Below are 20,589 nucleotides of genomic sequence, written 5' to 3' on the forward strand. Positions count from 1 at the left end.
AGTCAAGCTGGATGTTCTCCAATTCAAGTAGGAATGAAGACATATATTCCTGATACTGCAGGTGCTGCGACTTTTGGTGGCTGGCAAAGCCGGAACTAGTTGTTAGGGGTACCTCTGGAATCTGGGACTATTACCTGCGAGTGACAACCTACAACCCATAAACTAAATAGCCAAAAAAATGGCACATCAAGAATTACGTACGCCAACCTACAGAGACTTACCATGGTCCGGTTATCAGTTTAATAACCAAGATTTGTACTCTAACCTCATAGTCGATTATGAAGGCGCATCTGTTTATTCCGTCGTCTAAGTAATGACCAAAATAGCAAAGCCTCAGGATAATCGAAATTTGGATCGTAAAGGCAAAGGAAAACCTGTTATATCAGAAGAATCGCTCCTGTTTGAGGTGCCAAATACACCCCTCTAATCAGTTGGCTTGTAAAATTCTACCCTTTCCAATCGCGATACTTGTCGATACCCTCCCTATTCGGGACACGTCGACCAAATTTCAACGAACGAGAGAGAAAAAAACTTTTGAATTTTTTAACACTGTGTTTTCTTCTTATAAGAATAGACAATTAATTTACTAGTCAATCAAAATGGACGGTGGTATGTATATGATTAGAATTACCTGACCTTGTTATGAACATTGACCGAAATATTTGATTGGATTCGATGGAATTGTCCGAAGTTTTTACTTGTTGGTTACCTCACTTTCTCGCCCTCCCCTATAAATTGCTGGTAGATATTTCAAGACGTGTCAGTTATCATCCTATTTTAACTTGATCCATCAATCAATCATAACGGGAAGTCATCAATCGGGTCTGATAGCATTTCAGTCCCCACTTGATTGTCACTTTTTCTGTTCTGTTGATAATTTGACGTTGTTGATAGTCGATTGTTTTCCAATCTTTTGACCGCCATCATCCGACTTCTTCGTCATCCATAGGAATTGATCATTTTCAAGTGTAATAGATACGGTGCTCAAGGATAGTGTATCATTTATTCAACGCTCCGAATTCTTATTATAAGTTACATCTGATCTTTGAATTCAATCAGTCAATTTTCATTTTGGTATATATCATATTTCATGTACTAACAAACTTTTTACAGAAGAAGTCGCTGCTTTAGTTCTCGATAATGGTTCTGGTATGTGTAAAGCCGGTTATGCCGGTGATGACGCCCCAACTGCTGTGTTTCCATCTATCGTTGGTAGACCAAGACATCAAGGTATCATGGTCGGTTTAGGCCAAAAGGACTGCTATGTTGGTGACGAAGCTCAGTCCAAGAGAGGTGTTTTGACCTTGAGATACCCAATTGAACATGGTATAGTCAACAACTGGGACGATATGGAAAAGATCTGGCACCACACCTTTTACAACGAATTGAGAGTTGCTCCTGAAGAACACCCAGTTTTGTTGACCGAAGCCCCAAAGAACCCTAAGTCTAACAGAGAAAAGATGACTCAAATCATGTTTGAAACCTTCAACGTTCCAGCTTTTTACGTTTCTATTCAAGCTATTTTGTCTTTGTACTCCTCCGGTAGAACTACTGGTATTGTTTTGGATTCTGGTGATGGTGTTACCCATGTTGTTCCAATTTACGCTGGTTTCTCCTTGCCCCACGGTATCTTGAGAGTTGACTTGGCCGGTAGAGACTTGACTGAACACTTGATGAGCATCTTGTCTGAAAGAGGTTACTCCTTCTCTACCACTGCTGAAAGAGAAATCGTTAGAGACATCAAGGAAAGATTATGTTACGTTGCTTTGGATTTCGAACAAGAAATGCAAATCTCTTCTCAATCATCCGCTATTGAAAAGTCTTACGAATTGCCTGATGGAAGAGTTATCACTGTTGGTAACGAAAGATTCAGAGCCGCTGAAGCTTTGTTCAGACCAAGTGACTTGGGATTGGAAGCTGCTGGTATTGACCAAACTACTTACAACTCTATCATGAAGTGTGATGTTGATGTCAGAAAGGAATTGTACGGTAACATTGTTATGTCTGGTGGTACCACTATGTTCCCAGGTATTGCTGAAAGAATGCAAAAGGAAATCACTGCTTTGGCTCCATCTTCTATGAAGGTGAAGATCATTGCTCCTCCAGAAAGAAAGTATTCTGTTTGGATTGGTGGTTCTATTTTGTCTTCCTTGTCTACCTTCCAACAAATGTGGATCTCCAAACAAGAATATGATGAATCTGGACCTTCCATTGTCCACTTGAAGTGTTTCTAAATATATCATATTCTTATCTTATTATTAGTTTGGTAAAAGGATTTGATAACTAGAAGCTAGAAAAAGGTTTTAATCTTTTCAAAATCTGGTCTTGTTGATTTGGAAATTTGTAATAACCTTTTTTTTCGTTTTTTATTTTTACTATATAATAAATAAAGAAGAAAGAAAAGTTTGAATACGATAATTGTAGATGTAGCGAGGTGTATAATTTGAACTAGAACTTCAATTCCGAAGCTTTTCCTTTTAAAGTACCCAAAACGCACAGAGATGCATAGCGTTCAATAACGTTGTCTTCATGTAACATGTCAAAGCTTTCTGTAGCATCCTTTCCAGCAAAGTTTAAGATAGACTGCTCGCCTCCAGGATGGTCAGCTAAGAATGAGGTTAAGTCCAAAACAACGTTCTTCACTACACACCAACAATCATCAGATTTATTGTGTTTAGCGATCTCTTCCATTGTGAATTCTTTCTTTGGGATAGAAAAAGACTTACTTTGTTTCTGTTCTTCTTTTCCCGGGGTTGGGGACCTCGGGGGTTTCAGTGCAATCTGTCCATCAGCTTCCTTTCCTTGATTGGAATCCGATCCTGGGCCATCCCAATTGATCGTAACTCTATTGCTTTGGGGATCAATATGCAAATTAATCTGCTGCAATCTCACGACTGCTGAATTACTATCTTGAGAGTCTTTGGTTTGTAAAGTATTAGAAAGCTTTTTGAGTAAAAAACTTGACGCTTGATCAGCAGCTAATCTCCCAAAAACAACACAGGCTAATAAACTTGAACCTCCTAATCTATTATGACCATGAACGCCTCCTGCCACTTCACCGCAGGCATATAAGCCTTTGAATGGCTTAAAGCTATTGCCTTCTTCGCTGTCCTGGTACATCACTTGAGTCTTATCATTGATCTTAATTCCTCCCATAGTGAAATGAAGAACTCTGGTTACAAAAGAAACATAATATTCTTCTTTGGTATTGAAAGTAAAAGGAGTATTTGGGAAATACTTCTTACCAAATTGATCTGGGGTAGAATTGTTGTGACTGTTATAATCATCAAACTCCTTAGTCAAAATTAAGCTGTCAACTCCAATATCTACAGCTAATTCTTCACCTGTGACCTTCCTCATAAGATTACGTTGCTGGTAATGTTTCACATGGAACTCTAGCTTTGATGCAGCCTTGGAGTTGAGGATTAATCTTATAGGACCTTGGCCTTTCTTCAATTGTTTCTCCATTTCTCCACTGACATAGTCTCGTGTACCGAGTTCATCTACAAACCTTTCACCTCTCCCATTGAGCATTATACCTCCTTCCCCTCGCAATGCTTCTGCCCCTAAGAATAGAAATCGAGGTTGTTTCAACCCATTGATGACATCTTTACTGTCATAGTCAATTAACCCAGTAGGGTGAACTTGTACTTTGTCAAAATCAATTCCAATGGCCTTGTTTTTTAACATAATCTTTTGTCCATCTCCAGTAGCATGAACTCCGTTAGTGGAAGGCAAATCAAAAATATCTGGTCTATACTTTCTAAGCAACGAGTTTTTTGTAAAGTCTGCTGCATACCCTCCAGTGGCCATAATCACAGGACCACTAACTACACCTTTTTCCTTTGTCTTCAAGTCCTTATACTTCACTCCAATGGTATCTTGTCCCTCCATCAATAAATCAACTACTTGGGTATTTTTAAGAATCACGACTCTACCTGGTTGTTCCTCACTCAAGTTCTCTAAGGTCTCAAGTAATCTATAGGTGATTGCCATTCCTGGGAACTTTGCGTCATGGCCTCTATGAGTTCGTGGTTGGGAATGACCTCCTAATCTGCTTACTACCGTCAAGTCTAAACCAAAAACTTCTTGAAGCCAATGAATGGCATCACTTGAATGGTAAGTTAAAACCTTGATCAACTCGGGGTTAGCACGATCTTTTGCACTAGCCAATGTATCCTGGTAGAACTGATCAACTGAATCTTTAATTCCAAGTTGAACTTGTGTTCTAGTGAGAGCACCATTGATCCCTGAGGTTGCCTTTCCGGAGTTTCCACTGAGAAACCCCTGTTTATCTATTAAGACCACATTGGATCCTCGTAAATAGCATTCATGAGCAGCAGATAAGCCGGCTAATCCGCCACCGACAACTATTATGGGATTGTTTGGAAACGACATGACTTCTTCAACAATTGTTAATGGGAATTGTAGTAATTTATAGTTGCTTACTTTCGGTTTCTCACAATTGGTCAAAGCACCTTTTTTGCGGGGGAGGATGGAGTTAAAGACATATAGGCTCAGTATAGAGTGAGAGAAATTATGTTTATATGCTATAGTTCTATTCGATTCTGGTATGTTTAATGGGAAATGTATTGGAAGACGTAACTGATATCGTCGAATTGGCTTTCATTTTGTAGTAAATCATCATGATTCTCTTTCAACTTCTCGTGATTCAAATGGTTCCAGGTGGTGGCATCTCCATATAACATAGCAGGAGCATTGGTGAGTTGTACTCCATCTTGACACCGTTTACAACCGTAAGTGTCATGAGTGTCACAAACGGTATTGGATTCGAATTGAAAAAGCTGCTTCAAGTTATCTGCACTAAAAAGTCTTTCAACGTCAACCTTTTCATCAACAACACATGAACTTAAACTTAATTTCATTGACTGACGCTGAAATATCTTCTCTTCAATTGTACCGGTAGAAATGAATCTGTAAATAAAACAGTCCTTTTTCTGGCCATCTCTCCATACTCTTGCTAATGCTTGTTGGTCCGCAGCCGGATTCCAATCTGGATCAATCAACACTAATCTATTGGCGCCGATCAAGTTAATTCCACATCCACCAGCTTTGGAACTCAACAAGAAAATAAACTCCTTCCCATCTGGATCATTAAACCTGTCAACTAGTTTCTGTCTCTTATTAATATTCATAGTTCCATCAAGTCTAAGATTTCCATACCGTTTGACTCTGCACATCCTCTCAATCAAGTCAAGTGTTTGAGTATAGTTTGATATCAAAACAATCTTGTCTCCTGTCTCATGGTGAAGTTTATATAGGAATCTCTCAAGTATTGAAAATTTACCACTTAGCCACGTTTGAACTTCACGCTTTTTATAGTCGTAGTCATCTGGCATTAACTCTTGACAGCCGTCTAAGTCCTCGGGAAGGTTGAGCAAATTCGGATGGTTGCATAATTTCTTCAAAAGGCCAATAGCCTTTAAAGGTTGCAGCCCATGGCCTTTGAGTAGCTTTTTGATTTCGGGACTTGTGATAAAGAAATTGTACAATTTTGTTTGTAATGGTGATAGGTTGACAAATATGACGTGCTCATATTTTATAGGCAAGTACTTTGATAGAATATCATTTGTACGTCTAATAATGAACCTAGATACAAGGGTAGTTAGCTCATTCAACTTTTTATCACCAGACTCACGTTCTTTGTCGCTGGCATCTGCATCACGACCTCTCAAAATATCATTTTCGTAGTTCCTTCTGAAGTCATTTCTAGTACCCAAATAGTTGGGATTGGAAAAGTTCAATAAAGAGAAATACTCAGACAAGTCATTTTGAATAGGAGTTCCAGAAAGTATAACCCTTCTTTCACATCTCAATTCATTCAAAGCATTAAATGTCAAAGAATCTCCATTCTTCAATCTATGCCCCTCGTCAGCAAGCATTAAACCAACCTCTGTTCCTGATAGTTTGTCAACATGACGTCTTAAAGTTTCATAAGATATGATAAGAACTGGCCTGACAACATTTCTTCCGCTGGCAACACTCCATTGTTTTAAGCTATCCCCGATCTCTGAATTCTTAACGCTTTTCCCATCAATTGCCAAAGGTGTCAAGACCCCTTCGCCAAGCCATTTTATAATCTCGTTAGCCCAGTTACGAACCAAAGATGAGGGACAAACAATGATGCACTTGCTGATCGTCTTTCTTCCTCTTGGACTTTGCTTCAATAATGTCCACATAAGTGCTATGCACTGCAATGTTTTGCCCAATCCCATTTCATCTGCCATAATACAACCCTTGGCTTTCGGGTCTATTAATCCAGAAGTGCATCTATATAAGAACTTCACCCCTTCAACCTGATGAGGACGTAAAATCTTGGCTAGTCTAGGATCGATAACAACTGGGACATTAGGATGTTTAGAGGCATCATCCTTATATTTGGAGATCCCCAATATTTCTGCAAGAGATTTGTGGACTTTACGCTTTTTGGTGGCTGGCTCTTTGTTCTCTTTATTGTCATCCAGTTCTTGCTTTGGTTCCTCTGTCTTTTCCTCTTCTCCAGGTATTACATCTACAGTTGGATCATACAAGACAATGGCAAATTCACTTAAGGGATCATGGAGTGCCCTTGGTGGGAGAATGACTTTTGGTTTTGTACCCAATGGCGGCGGTGGCAAGTTCACGATCTTAGATTTGTCTTTCAATGGTACTGCAAATTCAGCTCTCAAGCGTGTCTCGCTATTTAAGCTTACTAATTGACGAGGGTTCAAAGCACCTATCTTCTTTGCTGGTATCACGTGGCCATCTTCATTTACAGGGATATCATCTGGGTTCTCTAGGTCCAAGGCATAGTTATGCTTCTTATTTCTGGCAGACCTTTGTGGTTGGTTGTATCTGGAGCCATCTTCATTGGAGGCAATTTTGAACGGAACTTTGAATGGTTTAGCGAGCCTTTCAGCACTGTCTTTTACAGGTTTTGGCCTTCTGTTCTTGGGAACTCCTGCTCCGGATCCTAAGGGAGTGGTGAATTCTGAAAGTGGTTTCCTATTCCCTGTGAGCTTGACCTTCATCACTATCGTGTTTATGTTTTGTAAAAAAACGCGACTTCATCAGATAATCTTTCTCATCCCCAGATCATCGTTTTAGATCTTTATTCCGTCACATGGACGATTTCATTACAAAGGCATCAAGCCAAGCGGTATCATTTGCCATTAGATCGGGTATATCATTGGCATCTGGATATGCTATCCGTACCGTTACTAAATTTGTCGATAAAATTCCAGAAAAAGACAAGGCTCAGTTGAACAACAAGATTCATAGAGTGAAACTTCAAATCAACATTGTCAGTCCTTCAATAGAATTAATCAAGTCAATGAACGCTGGTGGGTTCAGTTCTTTACAAAGCTGTAATGAGCTAATTGATCAAATGACTCAGCTGTTCAGAGAATTTGATGACATGGTGGAGAAGTGGCTGGACCAACTTAGCAATTCTAATACTGGAGATGTCATTAAACAAGTTAATAAACAGCTTGATGGCTTGATAGACATGATTGATCAAACAGTTCCATTGTTAAATTTATGTATTGTCACTAGTGGCATTAACTTAAACCGAGACTTAAGTGAAGAGATTAGTATCAATAAATTGATAGAGGCTTCCAATATAATTTTGGGTAGCAGAGATAGCACTAATACAGGGCCTGTGTTTGATTTAACCTTCTTTTCAGTATTCTACAACCCAAGCAGGCTCAAGTATATTGAACATGAACTGGGAAATCAAGAAGATGAAACTCCCATAACGTGGAAAGAGGAATTTGCTAGGGCAAAAGTCCTGATTAAGTCTACTGGAAACTTTTCATATGACTTGAATATAATAGAGGACTTTGATGATGATAGATATCATGAGGGGGCACCAAAAACAAAGGTGGTCAAAGTGAACGATGTACGAAAGATTTTCTTTAGTAGATCAGGTAAGCTATTGAGATTAGACAACAATGATTCTGCTGTATTGATTCTAAAATTAGACGATGAATATATCGCTTTTGGAATATATGAAGACGTTGATAGTGAAAGTGATAATAATGAGAGTGACGATTCTGAAGACGAAATAGAAAAAGGTGAGACTGCTAAACAAGAAACTTCTAAATCCTTGTCTCTATTAGAGTACATTCTAAGATTAACAATTCTAGAACAAGTTGAATCGAAGTCATTAATTGAGATAACTGATGAGAAACTTTTGATTTACTTGAATAACGAGATTCCAAGAAAGAGTTCTAAAGTATCGACTCAAACCCTTGACATGGACTCAAATGTCAATAGGCTTGAGAACTTAAAAATATGACAAACATGTGGTTTTCTTTTTAAGTTTAATGTGTTAATTATGAATAAATAATCTTTAATCATTATGTAACATTTACTGATTATTATCATAATCATTCAAGAAATGTTCCAAATCTTCATCCAGAATATAGAGCTCGTTTGATTCCAAAATGTTACCAAAGGGAAAATTTTTACTTGTAGGAACTGGATTCATGATCACATTGCTGTTGTGATTATTGTTAACATTCACGTCCGCATTTTGAGGACTATGTGGAGCAATATTAAGGTTTGAAGAAGAGTTTATGTTGGAAACATTTCCTGATGGAGGATAAGCATCGAATTTCGAGTCGGTAAATGATGAGCCCGAATTCACGGATAATACAGATGATGGCCTATTCTTAAATGAATGAGACCTTGCAATAGATGAAACAACCTGAAAATTTGGATTCGAATTCAGATGTGTTGTTGTAATGCCATTGCCATTGGTTGAGCCCATTTCTGAAGCAGCGGCATTATTGATGATATATCCATCATTATTGTTAATGGACATACTACTTTGGGCTGGAGTAGGGCTACTTGTTGACTGGTTTGATGAATGGGAAGAACTGTTATTAACCGATGAGGTTTGGTTTGAATTACCCATTGACGACGTAGGTTGATCAGAAGGTAGCGATGACAAAGGCATGTTTTCGTTATCAAAAGATTGAGTACCAATCAATGGGAACAATGGAAAGTCCATTGATTTATCAAAATTTTTGTGGTTCCCACCATCTGAATCTCGAACTGAGGATTTCATATTATTGTAATCACCAAGGTCTAATTGATTTGAGTTTAAAAATTCGAATAAATCACTGTTGGATTTGATGAATTCGTCGTCAATGGTAATCTTTCCTTCCATGATAGAAGTTGTCAGACTAATAGCATTTTCTGAATCTTTGCCCTTATCTTTCTTTTTTGACTTTTCGGCAATTTTAGACTTATGAGTATGATAACAAGTACAACCTGCAGGGTTTTTCAAACAATTTGAAGCATGAGTTCCTCCTTTCTTGTCACAAGAGCAGCTAATATGTAAAGATTTCAACTTCCGTTGTTCTCTGCAATGCTGGCATTGAGATGCTGGTCTTCCTTTGGGTTTTATCATGGTCAAAGGTTGATCCGTATGAGTACAGGATGTAACTCGATGACCTCGAATACATCTTTCACAGGCATACTTAATTCCATGAACAAGCACCATCCCTTTCAATAATGAACCGTTGAGTAAGAAGGATTTTTTATATGAAACAAAAGAATATGTTCGAACTGCCTACTGCCAGTGTTGGATCGAAAAGTATCTCTATCTTGCAGGATTAAAGCAACCAAAACCTGGGTTCAAGGAAACCCAAACAAAAAGCACCACCTAACGTGCAAAGGGGCGTATTGATCAACTAGGAAAGACACAACGCCTTAAAGAAGTGGGACTTGTAAATTATATCCTAGGGAGATAATAACTTCGGCAATGTATTTCGAAATTCTTGTTACCTCAAGAAAACCCAGTGAACAAACGGTGGGTGGGAGTAGAAGCGACTCTTGTTACACAAGTAGCAGAAAACAGCTCTGAATTAGTTTGGGGATTAAACAACCAGTAATTTTATGTAAAAGTAAGCAGACAAAGCTGGGATTTCCTTTGAGTGATACAACATCTCAGGAAAATTTCTGAGAAAATGGGTGGCGCACGTAATCGACAGAGAGCTATTCGGCTTAGAAGGTTCCAAGAACCAGTATTGGATACAAGTTGATTAAGGTTAGAACTTTAAAATTCAATATTTAATATTGCACTACTGAGCTTTTTCTCCCCCCATCGATTACCTTGATCGTAACTTTTCAAAACCGTAAGCAATACAATCTGACACATTACTACGTCATTTTCATCGCAGCTCGGGAGTCAGCCGCAGCATTTAAAGTCAAAGTGCACAAGAAAAACCAGGCTTGCGTCTAGACCTTTTGGTTTTGGATACTCCGTCATTTTGCCATAACTACATTCTCTAAAACTAAAGATGAGGTGCGTGTAGTCTCCGTAGATATTACTTCTATTGCTGTCTCCGTCTTCAGTACACTTGGATGGAAGCTTGGCTCCGGTCGCTCCGCTCGGGCGCTTAGACTAGAATCCCAAGGTTAGAATATCTCTGCATAACGACAAAAAGAGCCACGTATGAAAGATGCAACAATAATTATATTCATTCTGTATACTGTCCGTTTTGTGCACTGGATCAGAAAACTATTGATTCTCACTAAAGACCCCTATTTGCAGCCATATAAATGAGACATATGAGTATACATGTCATCGACTTTCTCAAAATATTTCAACAGTAATACTGGGTGCATACCGAAGGAGGTTCTAAAGGAAATAGTCTTTTGCCTTCCAAAAAGAACATTTTAATTATACGGTTCAAACCGAAGTGCCTTATGAAATTAGGAGTTACTAGAAAATGCCATTCGCGCTCGATCATTCCCACCACCCAATTCCTTTAGCATATTTTTATTGATTCATTAAGCATCTTCTTACTTGCAGGCTTTATAAAGATTTTGTATCCACAATGCCAGCTGTCAGTACTCATGGAAGTCAAAGGAACCAAATGAACCGGTCACTCCGTGAACAACTAACATCCTTATGTCGAACTCAACAATTTTATTGGTTCTTGGGTCATCTACTCACAGTTGTGCTCTTCATTTCCAATCTTGCAGAGTCGATATTCTCTTCAAATTTGAAGTACTATAGAATGTGTTTATTCAGTGTCATTGTGACCTATGTGATTGTCATAAAGCAGATACACTTCAAGAATAGAACTACAATCAAAAACTTTACAGTGGCCAAGTTTTTAAAAGATGAGAACGCTCAATACTTTATCCTTTCTGTCTGGTTCTATCTTGTCAGTTATAAAATAGGTAAAGTCAGTGGTGCATTATACAGTTTTGTGATATATTCTATATTTCACATCCTTTCTTACTTCCAATCCAACATTTTGGCATATTTGTCCATTGGCATTCAACAGGAACAAAAGATTAACAATCTCATCAAGCGATTCGTATCTCAGTTTAACCAATACGCTTTAATGATGGCTGCCAATAGCGAAATATTCATTGTCATCAGCTTAGCATTGTACCTGCCACTTTTGATGTTACGAATTTTCAGCCAATTACCTTACATTGTTATACACTTCGCTACACTCGCTATCATGATTGGATTTCTCAAACTCAGGTACACAAATAGTACTTTTACACGCCAAATATTAACTCAGTACGACATGAAGATACAACAAGTATTGGCTACCATGCCGCAATTACAGCAGTTCCTAGTGATCTACACTAATATCAAACATCTGATTATTGGTTATTTGGCACCCCTTGATGCATTAGTTGCACCTGTCGCTGAAAAGAAGAATCAATAATTTGTTCCGCACTAGTTGTTGAGTATAGGATTTTTCCGTTTTCAAGTTCGTTGTATAGGTAGATATATCTTGTTTATAATGGCATCATCGAGCCTGAAGAAAATCGCCCAAACGAATAAACAGAAGCTTTATGAATTGCATCTGATAAGTGCTACAGTGGTACTTTTGTGTGCTGCTATTGTATGGTTCTTCAAAAGACCTTCTTCCATTAAACCATTCCTATTTTTCCAGCTCCCTTTAATCGGCTGTCAGTACGTTATTGAATCTAGTTGCAGACCAAAGTATAAATACGACTCTGTTGGTGACTATGATAAGTTGGTAAGTTCTGGTCATGATATGAACCAGTCAGGGTTAACTGAGTATATGACCGATGTCATCTATTTTACCTGGATTCTTGACATAACAGTTGTTGCATTGGGATCTAATAAAGTATGGTATTTGTTGTTAATTATTCCCGGATATGCTGCATTCAAACTATCTGGTTTCATTAAAGGTTTCTTTCCTAGTAAACAACAACAGCCAGAACAGGCATCACTCGACCCTCAAAAACCTGAAGGTAAGAGTAAAAGACAACAAAAGTTGGAAAAGAATGGTAGAAGAAAGATCTTAAGGTAAAGCTGACTTCTTTTATCTGTATATGACTCCAAAATTATCACTAATAACACGATATAGCCTGATTCTTGCCTTTCTTTGCTCTCAATTGGTTCGCAGTAGAATTGTAATTTGAAACTCATCATCTTTGATTTGTCACTCTCATGTTCCAAAGACTTTACAGCACATTATCCAAAATGCCGGCCTGTATAGTAGTCAGATCACACGTGAATGGTCCTGTTGAAGAGAAGATTGTTAACAAGTTATTAGCTCTTAATCCTACTACTTTGAAAGTGTTCAATGATTCCCATAAGCATTCCCATCATAGAAGCATGCAAGAAGCTGATAATACGGTGGAATCCCATTTCAGAATTGAAATAGTCAGTGAAGAGTTCAAGGGAAAGGGTTTGCCAAACAGACATAGAATCATCTATAAGTTGTTGGATGATGAGATCAAAATAGACAAGGTGCATGCATTGCAATTGAAGACTAAAACCCAGGAGGAAGTAGAGAGAGCAAGTGCTTAATAGACGAACAGTACACAGCAGAGTATGTAATATTTCTTCATATAACAATGTTTTTGTGGTACCAGAATAGGCGATAATGCCAACTACCTGCACTTGGATGACAAGAGAGCAAGACCAATGAGATTGCAAATATTACTAGAAGAGAATCTTTTCAGCAACATCTCCACAATCATTCTGCTACGATTCGAAATCTCAGTTTGCTCTATTACTACTCGATGTCGGCTGACAGACTTAAAATTAAAATTCGGATGTAGATCAGTTATTTACATTACACAATTGTCCTGTCGCCCAATGTGAAGCCGAGACTTATCGTCATATATCCTTAACACGACTCATCAAAGACTATATTTTATCTTGTGATACTAACATCATTTTAGTTACGTCGCTCCTTTCAAGAAGAGAACTTCCTAATACTGTCAAGGAGCTCAATAAATGGGCTACTTTGCACATTGGAGCCTCTGTTATCATCTCATATCTCGGGAGTTATTTTGAAAGCAATTATTATTAACATATATTAAACAAAACACTCTAATCAGTTAAATGGATATACTAGGTTCACTACTTCTCTCCTTATCACCCAATGCTTCTTGAGCGGTAGCATTCTTGGCTACCAATTCAACAATTCTTCTAATTACCGGTAAAGTCAACCATGCTGGAACGTAAGCTTCCACTCTAGAGAATGGTCTCAAACTCACGGTTCTAAAAGGATCGTTGAAATATCCATCAGTAGACACTAATTCGAATAATTCTTGAGTACCAGCATCCCCTGAAGACTTCACTCTATCAGCAACAGCTTGAAGTACATCTGGTGATATTGGGGTTTCATAGTCAGCAACGTAATATTGGCTTATCAACTTTTGAATCTGGTTTGGTCTCAAAGCATAACAAATTTCATAAATGATTTCGATATCTTCGGGTGTATTCTTCTTGATCTGGAGGAGTTTAGCAGCTTGGAACAAATGGCATAGGTAGACGCTAGCTTCCTGTATTTCATGACCCTTGCACCATTCTTCTAATCTTGTCACGTTATAGTTCAACTGCAAGCCTCTCTTCCAAGACAAAAAGTTTCTCCTCATTATCAAATCATTGAAACATAATGCATCGATAAACCTGAGTAACTCGACCAAAACTTCATGCATCACCTCCTGTTCAATGAAATATGATTTCATTGACCAGTATACATTATTGAAGAAGCTCAAAATATCATCCATCTTGTATTGATTTGCTGGGGAAAAGACCTTCGACAAAAATGGTGAATTTTCTGGTGCCATGTATCCAGGTAAAGACTGCGATAAAACGACAGCAGAAACAGCCTTTTTCTCCAAATCTTTCTCCATCTTCTTCATCCACATGTTGTAGATGTTGTATGATAAGGATTCAAAATCTTCCTTGACAACAGCAATAAGTTTCAAGTATTCTTCAAATTCTTCTTCACTCATTTCAAAACTCAAAGTGTCGTTAGAAAGAATAGTCTGTTGGGCGTATGAAACGAAAGAATACAATTCATGTGTGTTGGATAACCAGAATGCACCATTGGGTATGACATCATCGCCTTTTAAATTTGAAACAATTACTTGAATTGTAGCTAACACTTCACCTAAGAACTCTTCGCTCTCTTTGGTTAAACCTAATCTCCACATATCACTCAAAATAATGATGATGATTCTAGCTGGGAACAAAATTTCCTTTCTGGTGTAATCAGAAGCAACTCCGGCTTGAGGTATCTTCAAATTCTTTAACAATCCTTCAACAACTTCACGGTGTAATTGTCTCGAGTTTCTTAATAATCTGAACAACTCATCATTAATGTCATCAATGTTGGTCTCATCATCATTAGAAACAGCAATAACAGAAACCGGCCTATTCGTAGAACCATCATAGTTAGAATTAGAAGTAACAACACTTGAGTGGCGTTTAGTATTAATACTTCTATTCTTAGCAACATTCAATTGAGGCAAGTTGATTTGCTGGTTCTGTAAAGCAGATAATTCACTTTTCAATTGATCTATGTGAGATTTCAAATCACCTTCAATCGTGTCTTTGTGGGCTAAATCACTTCTTGCCTTCTTCAAATCTTCCAAGTTTCTCTCAACTTCTGACTTTAAGGCATTTTGTTCTTTAGTTAACTCTTCAATCTTACTTTCAGCCATAGTGTAGTCGATTTTGACTTGGTTTAATTCTTTGTTTAAGTTTTCAATTTCAAGTTGGTGCCTTTCATCTTGCTTATCAAAATTCTTTTGGAACTCCAACTCTTTTGTCTTCAAGTTTTCTTGAATGGTTGCGGACAGATCTAATAAACCTTTCAAACGAGTGATCTCTTGCATTAAGCCCTTGTTATCTTTGATCTTAGACGTCAAAGATTGAGTTAACTCAACGACTTTGTTTTCCAATTTGTAAGATACATTCTTGAGGTGATTTACAGATTTAGCCTCAACCTTTAACTGACTTAATTCCTTTACAGCAAGTTTTCTTCTGATCAAAGATTGAATTAATACAGCTGACAGAACATGTTTCTTGTAGTTTCTTCTCTCTTGCAAGCCTCTCCATGAATTTTGTAAAACAATCGCAGATTTCTCTGTTCTTAATGACAAGAGTGACTGTCTAGCTTTGACTCCTCTCCAAGCCTTCTGTAAGACAACAATAGATTCAAGAGTTTGATTGATCTGTTTTCTAGTCTGGTATCCTCTGATTAAGGTTTGAATCTTGATCGCTGCGTTTGCTTCAGCTTCTCTTTGGATTTGAAGTCTTCTTATATGTCCCCTTACCAAAGATTGCAATTTAATATGGCTTTCTCTGATTCCCTTATACCTCTTTTGAGTGAGATGTCTCTTTATGTTCTTTTGGATCAAAGTTGCAGAGTTGTACAACTTATCAGCTCTCAATTTTTCAAACTGAGCCAACATACCAGCTTTAAAGAAAATCTTTGTGTTACCTAATTGATATTTAGCTTTATCAGGAAGGTTGGTCGTTAAGATCTGATTACACAATCCACTTACAGATTCTTTCGTTGTATCTTCGCTCATCACCTTGATCCAATCATTCGATGGAACTAATATGTGGTATCTATCAGCAAACTCCACATACGTCCAACGAGAAGGGAAACCAGCACAGGAAATTCTAATTGTTTCTAAAACTCCACAAGCTCGTAACTGCGACAAGACCATCAATGAATCAAATTCCCAAGCTTTCTTCAACTCGTTTGGCTTAATACATCTGATATAGTGAACGTTTGTTGAGTTTATAGTTTTCATTAATTCAATCAAGGAATTCTTGAAAATTGACCCCAATGTTGGCTTCTTATTTGCAATAGATTTACCACTTGTTGGGGCGCTCAACTGTAAAGCGGACGCGTTCTTGTCAATAATGGATAAAACTTCCTTCAACAATTCATTGGTGGAATTTTTCAAAACCTCTAAGTGGCCTTCACCAACGGTGTCTCTATTCTTTTCGATAAAACCTTCAATATCATAGGAAACATCTAAAGCATAATGACTGACAATAAATTTCGATTGGCCGAATCTTGGCTTTTTAAAGACGTGATTCGTAGGTTCTTTATTCAACGTCTGATACATCTTCTCAATCAATGATTGATCAGAACCTGCAGGCAATCTAGATTCTTCATCCAATAAAGATAATATACCCAACTTGTTTTCAATCAAGTTGATACAGGGTTGGTTATCCGAAAATTCAATAAAAGACCATTCGATTTCTTCCTTGATATATTCTTCTTGCTCTAATTTGAAAACATGTTGGTTGAATTCTTGTTGTAACTTTTCATTGGCATAGTTGATACAGAACTGTTCAAACGAGTTCTTCTCGAAATGTTCGAAACCGTAAATATCCAAGACACCAATAAAAGATTTAATATGTTCAACAATCTCTGGGGGACACAAATCAGCATTAATGTAATCAACTAACCAGTCAAATAAAGCAGCATAAATATATTTGGCAAATGAATCCCTTGCAACTAAAGCTTGTTTATAATTCAAATTGGAAATAATCTTCTCTGCTCTTGTAGTAATCTGTTTTTTAACGCACCATTTACTGAAAGCCATTGCGTCTATTCCCAATAAATCGCAAGCTTTCACTAAGTTGGGCTCATCTGAACTTAAATGTGCATCATTTCTTGATGGGGAAATTTCAATGTTACCAATATGTAATAAAGCAGCCAAAATCTTGAATATTTCGAATTGTTTGTCATCTTCTATTCCAATTAAGCTCAAAGCATCCTTAGTAATATTAAATTCTTCCTTGTCATCAGTACCATCAATAATTGAGGCGTCTCCTTGAGACGTGTAGTTATAATCATCAGGACCAGCTAAACTCAACTTCAGTTTATCATCTTTATCCAAACCAGCTAATAGTTGGTAAAAGATATGATAATTTCTTTCATTTTTAGGCTGAAATACTAATCTTGACCTTTCTAACAAGTATGTCCTGATTCTAGCACCAATAATGGAAGTTTTGTTGTCGAATAAAATTTCCAAATATTTACCGAAACGTGACGAGTTATCATTCCTGGTGGTTTTTGCATTACCAAAAGCTTCCATGATTGGATTTGTAGCCAATATTTGCTTTTCAACTTCACTCATATCGTGGGATCCATTTACGGTTCCAATACCATTGGACAAAACGTCAGAATCAGAAATGGCACCCTCAGGCTCCTCGGATCCAACAGAGGCAAAATATCTCATAATATATTTAGCACTCACAGTCTTACCAGCTCCTGATTCACCACTAACAACAATCGTTTGATTCTTTTGATCTCTCTTCATACATTTGTACGCGTCCTCAGCAATTGCAAACAAGTGGGGATCCAATTCACCTCTACCCCTTCCACTATAGGCTTGAATGATATCTTGAGAGTACAAGGCATCAATTTTTTGAAAAGGATTCGTGGCAATCAACACAATACCAGAGTAAGTATAGATATTCAACTGGGAGTATCTGAGTTTAATGGCATGTAAAACAGCTGGTTCATTCAAATATGATAAATTAGTTAAATCTTCAGAAGCTTCTAAAATAGGAGGATTTCTTAAAGGAATCTTTGAATTCTCTTCATTCGTGTTATCATGTTCAACTGTGAAGACTTCTTTTGCTTCAGTCTCACTTGCCAATTCTATAACAAATTTATTGCCTTTTGGAGTAACGGACTTAACAGTGACTCCTACCCATCCAACTTTGTCGTCAGGATACCAACATTTGGTTCCAACATCATAAGCTGACACCATGGCTTTTTTTGTAACTTGATTCTAATCCTGACTGCTTTTGTTGTCTTAAAAAGTAGACGTATTCAATCACGGTGTATTTTCAAATGCAATGGATAGTGTAATCCAAAATCAGATACAAAACAGCGAATAACAGTTACAAGAAGAAATAGATTCGTTGTGGTAATTGTTTAGTTTTGGATCACTTTGATCTCGACGCGTAGAAAGATGGTAGGTGCACTTAAATACAAAACTTCTGGTTTCAGAATATTTGGCGACTGTGCAACTAGCGAAACGGATTTATTTTACTCCCAGTTCAAGTTCATTTCAATTATGACACTATCTATCCAGGCATGGGTTAGTTTCTCTTTCATTTCATTTGTATTTAATACCCTATTTGCTCTACACCACACTCCCAAATCGTTTACAACTTGAAAGGAGGTGATTCCAATGGTTCGTACACGCTTTCAAATAATCTGTCATTCGGCATCAGTCGATTTTGAAACCGGGTATCGATAAACAGATCATTTAAGTCTTCAATACGACTGACCCCAAGTAATCTCATATTCATGATCATCTCATCCTTCAATATTTGAATGGCCTTGTAAACTCCGTCATCGCCGTAAGTGGACATGGCATAAAGAAAAGGCCTTCCAATTCCAACTCCTTTTGCACCAAGGCAAAGAGCTTTCAAGATATCGGTAGCTCTTCTTATACCCCCATCGATATAAATCTCTAACTTGTTCTCCAATTTCTTGGCCTTTAATATATAATGAAGTTCTGCAAGAACATCAATTGGAGGTCTGGAGAATTCAAGTTGCCGTCCCCCATGATTGGATAAAACAATACCATCCACTCCGTAGTCTATAGCCTTCAAGCTATCTCCAACAGTTTGAATACCTTTCAAAATAATGGGCAACTTTGTAATACTCCTGAACCACTTTATATCTTCCCAATTTAACAGGGTGTCGATGAACGAGGAAATAGCTCTAGCAGCCCCTTGGGAACGATCAATAGAATCATCGTCGGTGTCTTGGACGTGACTTAAGTCTTCAAAGTTCTTAGACCTCATATCTTTCTCTCTTCTACCAAGCTGGGGTGCATCCACTGTGATAAAAATTCCCTTTATGCCTCTGGCTTCTGCATGCTGGACAATTGATTTGCAGATTTCCCGATCTGAGTTGACATACAACTGAAACCATTGGATTTGTTTATCAGTTGCTTCATCTATAATTTCATCAAATGAGCACGAAGCTAATGTAGGAATCATTTGGATGATATCCTGCTTTGCTGCCGAACGGGTGAGAACCTTTTCCCCATCAGGGTGTCCTAAACGACCTAAAGCTGTAGCAGTGATATAAAAGGGAGCACTAACATTGTCATTAAGCATTGTGGTGGATATGTCAATAGCTGAAACATCCACTAAGACCCTTGGATTGAAAAAATAATGGTGGTAAGCTGAATGGTTTTCCCTTAATGTTATTTCATCATCACAACCAGAGGAATAGTATGCCCAAGCAGTTTTCTCCATTGTGTGCCTTGCTACAAACTCAAAGTCATTCAAATTGTAGATTTGGGAAATATCGGGTTTAGCTTTGGCATACTTACGACGATTCAATTCGTACGCATCTGGTGGATCATCTTCATCGTCATCATATTCACCGTCCTCATCTTCATTAGCAGCCAAATTTGCTGGAATAGGAAAATTCATGGGCCTTTTATTGTCCTGCTCATCATACTCTACATCAAACTCATCAACTGTCAGCTCGTCAGCCGAAACAACCGGTGTTGCTTGTGTTGCTTGTGTTGCTTTTGTTGCTTCTTTGGTGGCTTGAGGAGTCTTTTTTGAGGTGGAAGTTTTTTGTTTTAGCTTCTTGATACTATCAGGATCAACCTCGCCCTTGAAGCATGACCCAGGTAGATATTTGGTTAAAGTGTCAGAAGGATGAATAGGGTCAAAGGCCTTTGTAGCATCCTTCCCGGCATACTTAAGGATAATCCCAGAACCACCAGGATGTTCACTCAAGAAATCAGTCACGTCATAGACTTTGTTGTGGATAATCACCCAGCAGTCTGCTTTAGAATTGTGCTTTCTAACTTCTTCAATCAGTACTGACATTAATATGTGGTTGATTTAATTAAAGAGATAAGCTGCTGAAAAAATAATTAGCGGATTAGAATTACATAGTCAGTGAGTGGTTGCCCCACATTTAGGGATTTAGTTGCCAAAATTGGCCACTACTTACCTCCGAAGAACGCGAGCTTCTGAGATAGAGCAGAGAGGGGGAGTCTTTTTTTACTTGCCTAACTTCTTGAACACACGTGAACTACAAACATACAATAGCGAGTGGCAAACCTACTATGTTCTGTCTAAAACAATTCAAATATACTGAGTTTATCAGTCATAAAAAAAGACACCAAAAGGAGGGATTTCCCCAGGTTACCTCGCAAATAACAGAAAATGATAATACCTGCTACTCCCAGGGGGCTGAAAGACCCAAGGCGGCAATAGATGCTTCCAAGGTCGTGAGCTGTAATGAATAAAATTGTCTTCCAATATCC

General features: G+C 37.9%; 8 protein-coding genes across 8 annotated transcripts; 3 read left to right on the forward strand and 5 right to left on the reverse strand. All coding sequences in view use genetic code 12, as the record gives it.

The window, feature by feature from the left end:
* Positions 1-599: 599 nt before the first annotated feature.
* ACT1 (actin) lies at positions 600-2,234 on the forward strand (the record flags this gene model as incomplete). Its single annotated transcript, XM_006687016.2, has 2 exons — positions 600-609; positions 1,114-2,234. 2 exons carry the CDS (start codon positions 600-602, stop codon positions 2,232-2,234), a joined length of 1,131 nt encoding a protein of 376 aa, XP_006687079.2.
* Positions 2,235-2,448: 214 nt separating this feature from the next.
* On the reverse strand, positions 2,449-4,398 carry OSM2 (Osmotic growth protein; the record flags this gene model as incomplete). The annotated part of the gene is made up of 1 exon (XM_006687015.1): positions 2,449-4,398. The coding sequence occupies one exon, from the start codon at positions 4,396-4,398 to the stop codon at positions 2,449-2,451; it is 1,950 nt and encodes a 649-aa protein (XP_006687078.1).
* A 179-nt stretch (positions 4,399-4,577) lies between these two features.
* Positions 4,578-7,031, reverse strand: RAD54 (DNA-dependent ATPase protein rad54; the record flags this gene model as incomplete). The annotated part of the gene is made up of 1 exon (XM_006687014.1): positions 4,578-7,031. One exon carries the CDS (start codon positions 7,029-7,031, stop codon positions 4,578-4,580), a length of 2,454 nt encoding a protein of 817 aa, XP_006687077.1.
* A 92-nt stretch (positions 7,032-7,123) lies between these two features.
* On the forward strand, positions 7,124-8,299 carry YRB30 (Ran-specific GTPase-activating protein 30; the record flags this gene model as incomplete). The annotated part of the gene is made up of 1 exon (XM_006687012.1): positions 7,124-8,299. The coding sequence occupies one exon, from the start codon at positions 7,124-7,126 to the stop codon at positions 8,297-8,299; it is 1,176 nt and encodes a 391-aa protein (XP_006687075.1).
* A 72-nt stretch (positions 8,300-8,371) lies between these two features.
* Positions 8,372-9,175, reverse strand: CUP2 (copper-binding transcription factor; the record flags this gene model as incomplete). Its single annotated transcript, XM_006687341.2, has 1 exon — positions 8,372-9,175. The coding sequence occupies one exon, from the start codon at positions 9,173-9,175 to the stop codon at positions 8,372-8,374; it is 804 nt and encodes a 267-aa protein (XP_006687404.2).
* Positions 9,176-11,033: 1,858 nt separating this feature from the next.
* PSN45_004448 (uncharacterized protein) lies at positions 11,034-13,231 on the forward strand (the record flags this gene model as incomplete). The annotated part of the gene is made up of 5 exons (XM_066158296.1): positions 11,034-11,512; positions 11,978-12,313; positions 12,478-12,760; positions 12,832-12,842; positions 13,198-13,231. 5 exons carry the CDS (start codon positions 11,034-11,036, stop codon positions 13,229-13,231), a joined length of 1,143 nt encoding a protein of 380 aa, XP_066014393.1.
* A 125-nt stretch (positions 13,232-13,356) lies between these two features.
* Positions 13,357-18,051, reverse strand: MYO2 (Myosin type-2 heavy chain 1; the record flags this gene model as incomplete). The annotated part of the gene is made up of 1 exon (XM_066158297.1): positions 13,357-18,051. One exon carries the CDS (start codon positions 18,049-18,051, stop codon positions 13,357-13,359), a length of 4,695 nt encoding a protein of 1,564 aa, XP_066014394.1.
* A 400-nt stretch (positions 18,052-18,451) lies between these two features.
* On the reverse strand, positions 18,452-20,146 carry PSN45_004450 (FMN-dependent dehydrogenase/cytochrome heme-binding domain; the record flags this gene model as incomplete). The annotated part of the gene is made up of 1 exon (XM_006687009.1): positions 18,452-20,146. One exon carries the CDS (start codon positions 20,144-20,146, stop codon positions 18,452-18,454), a length of 1,695 nt encoding a protein of 564 aa, XP_006687072.1.
* Between the last annotated feature and the right edge of the window lie 443 nt (positions 20,147-20,589).

The sequence above is a fragment of the Yamadazyma tenuis genome, chromosome 6 (genome assembly GCF_029203305.1).
Source record: "Yamadazyma tenuis chromosome 6, complete sequence".
In the NCBI taxonomy this organism is placed as follows: domain Eukaryota; kingdom Fungi; phylum Ascomycota; class Pichiomycetes; order Serinales; family Debaryomycetaceae; genus Yamadazyma; species Yamadazyma tenuis.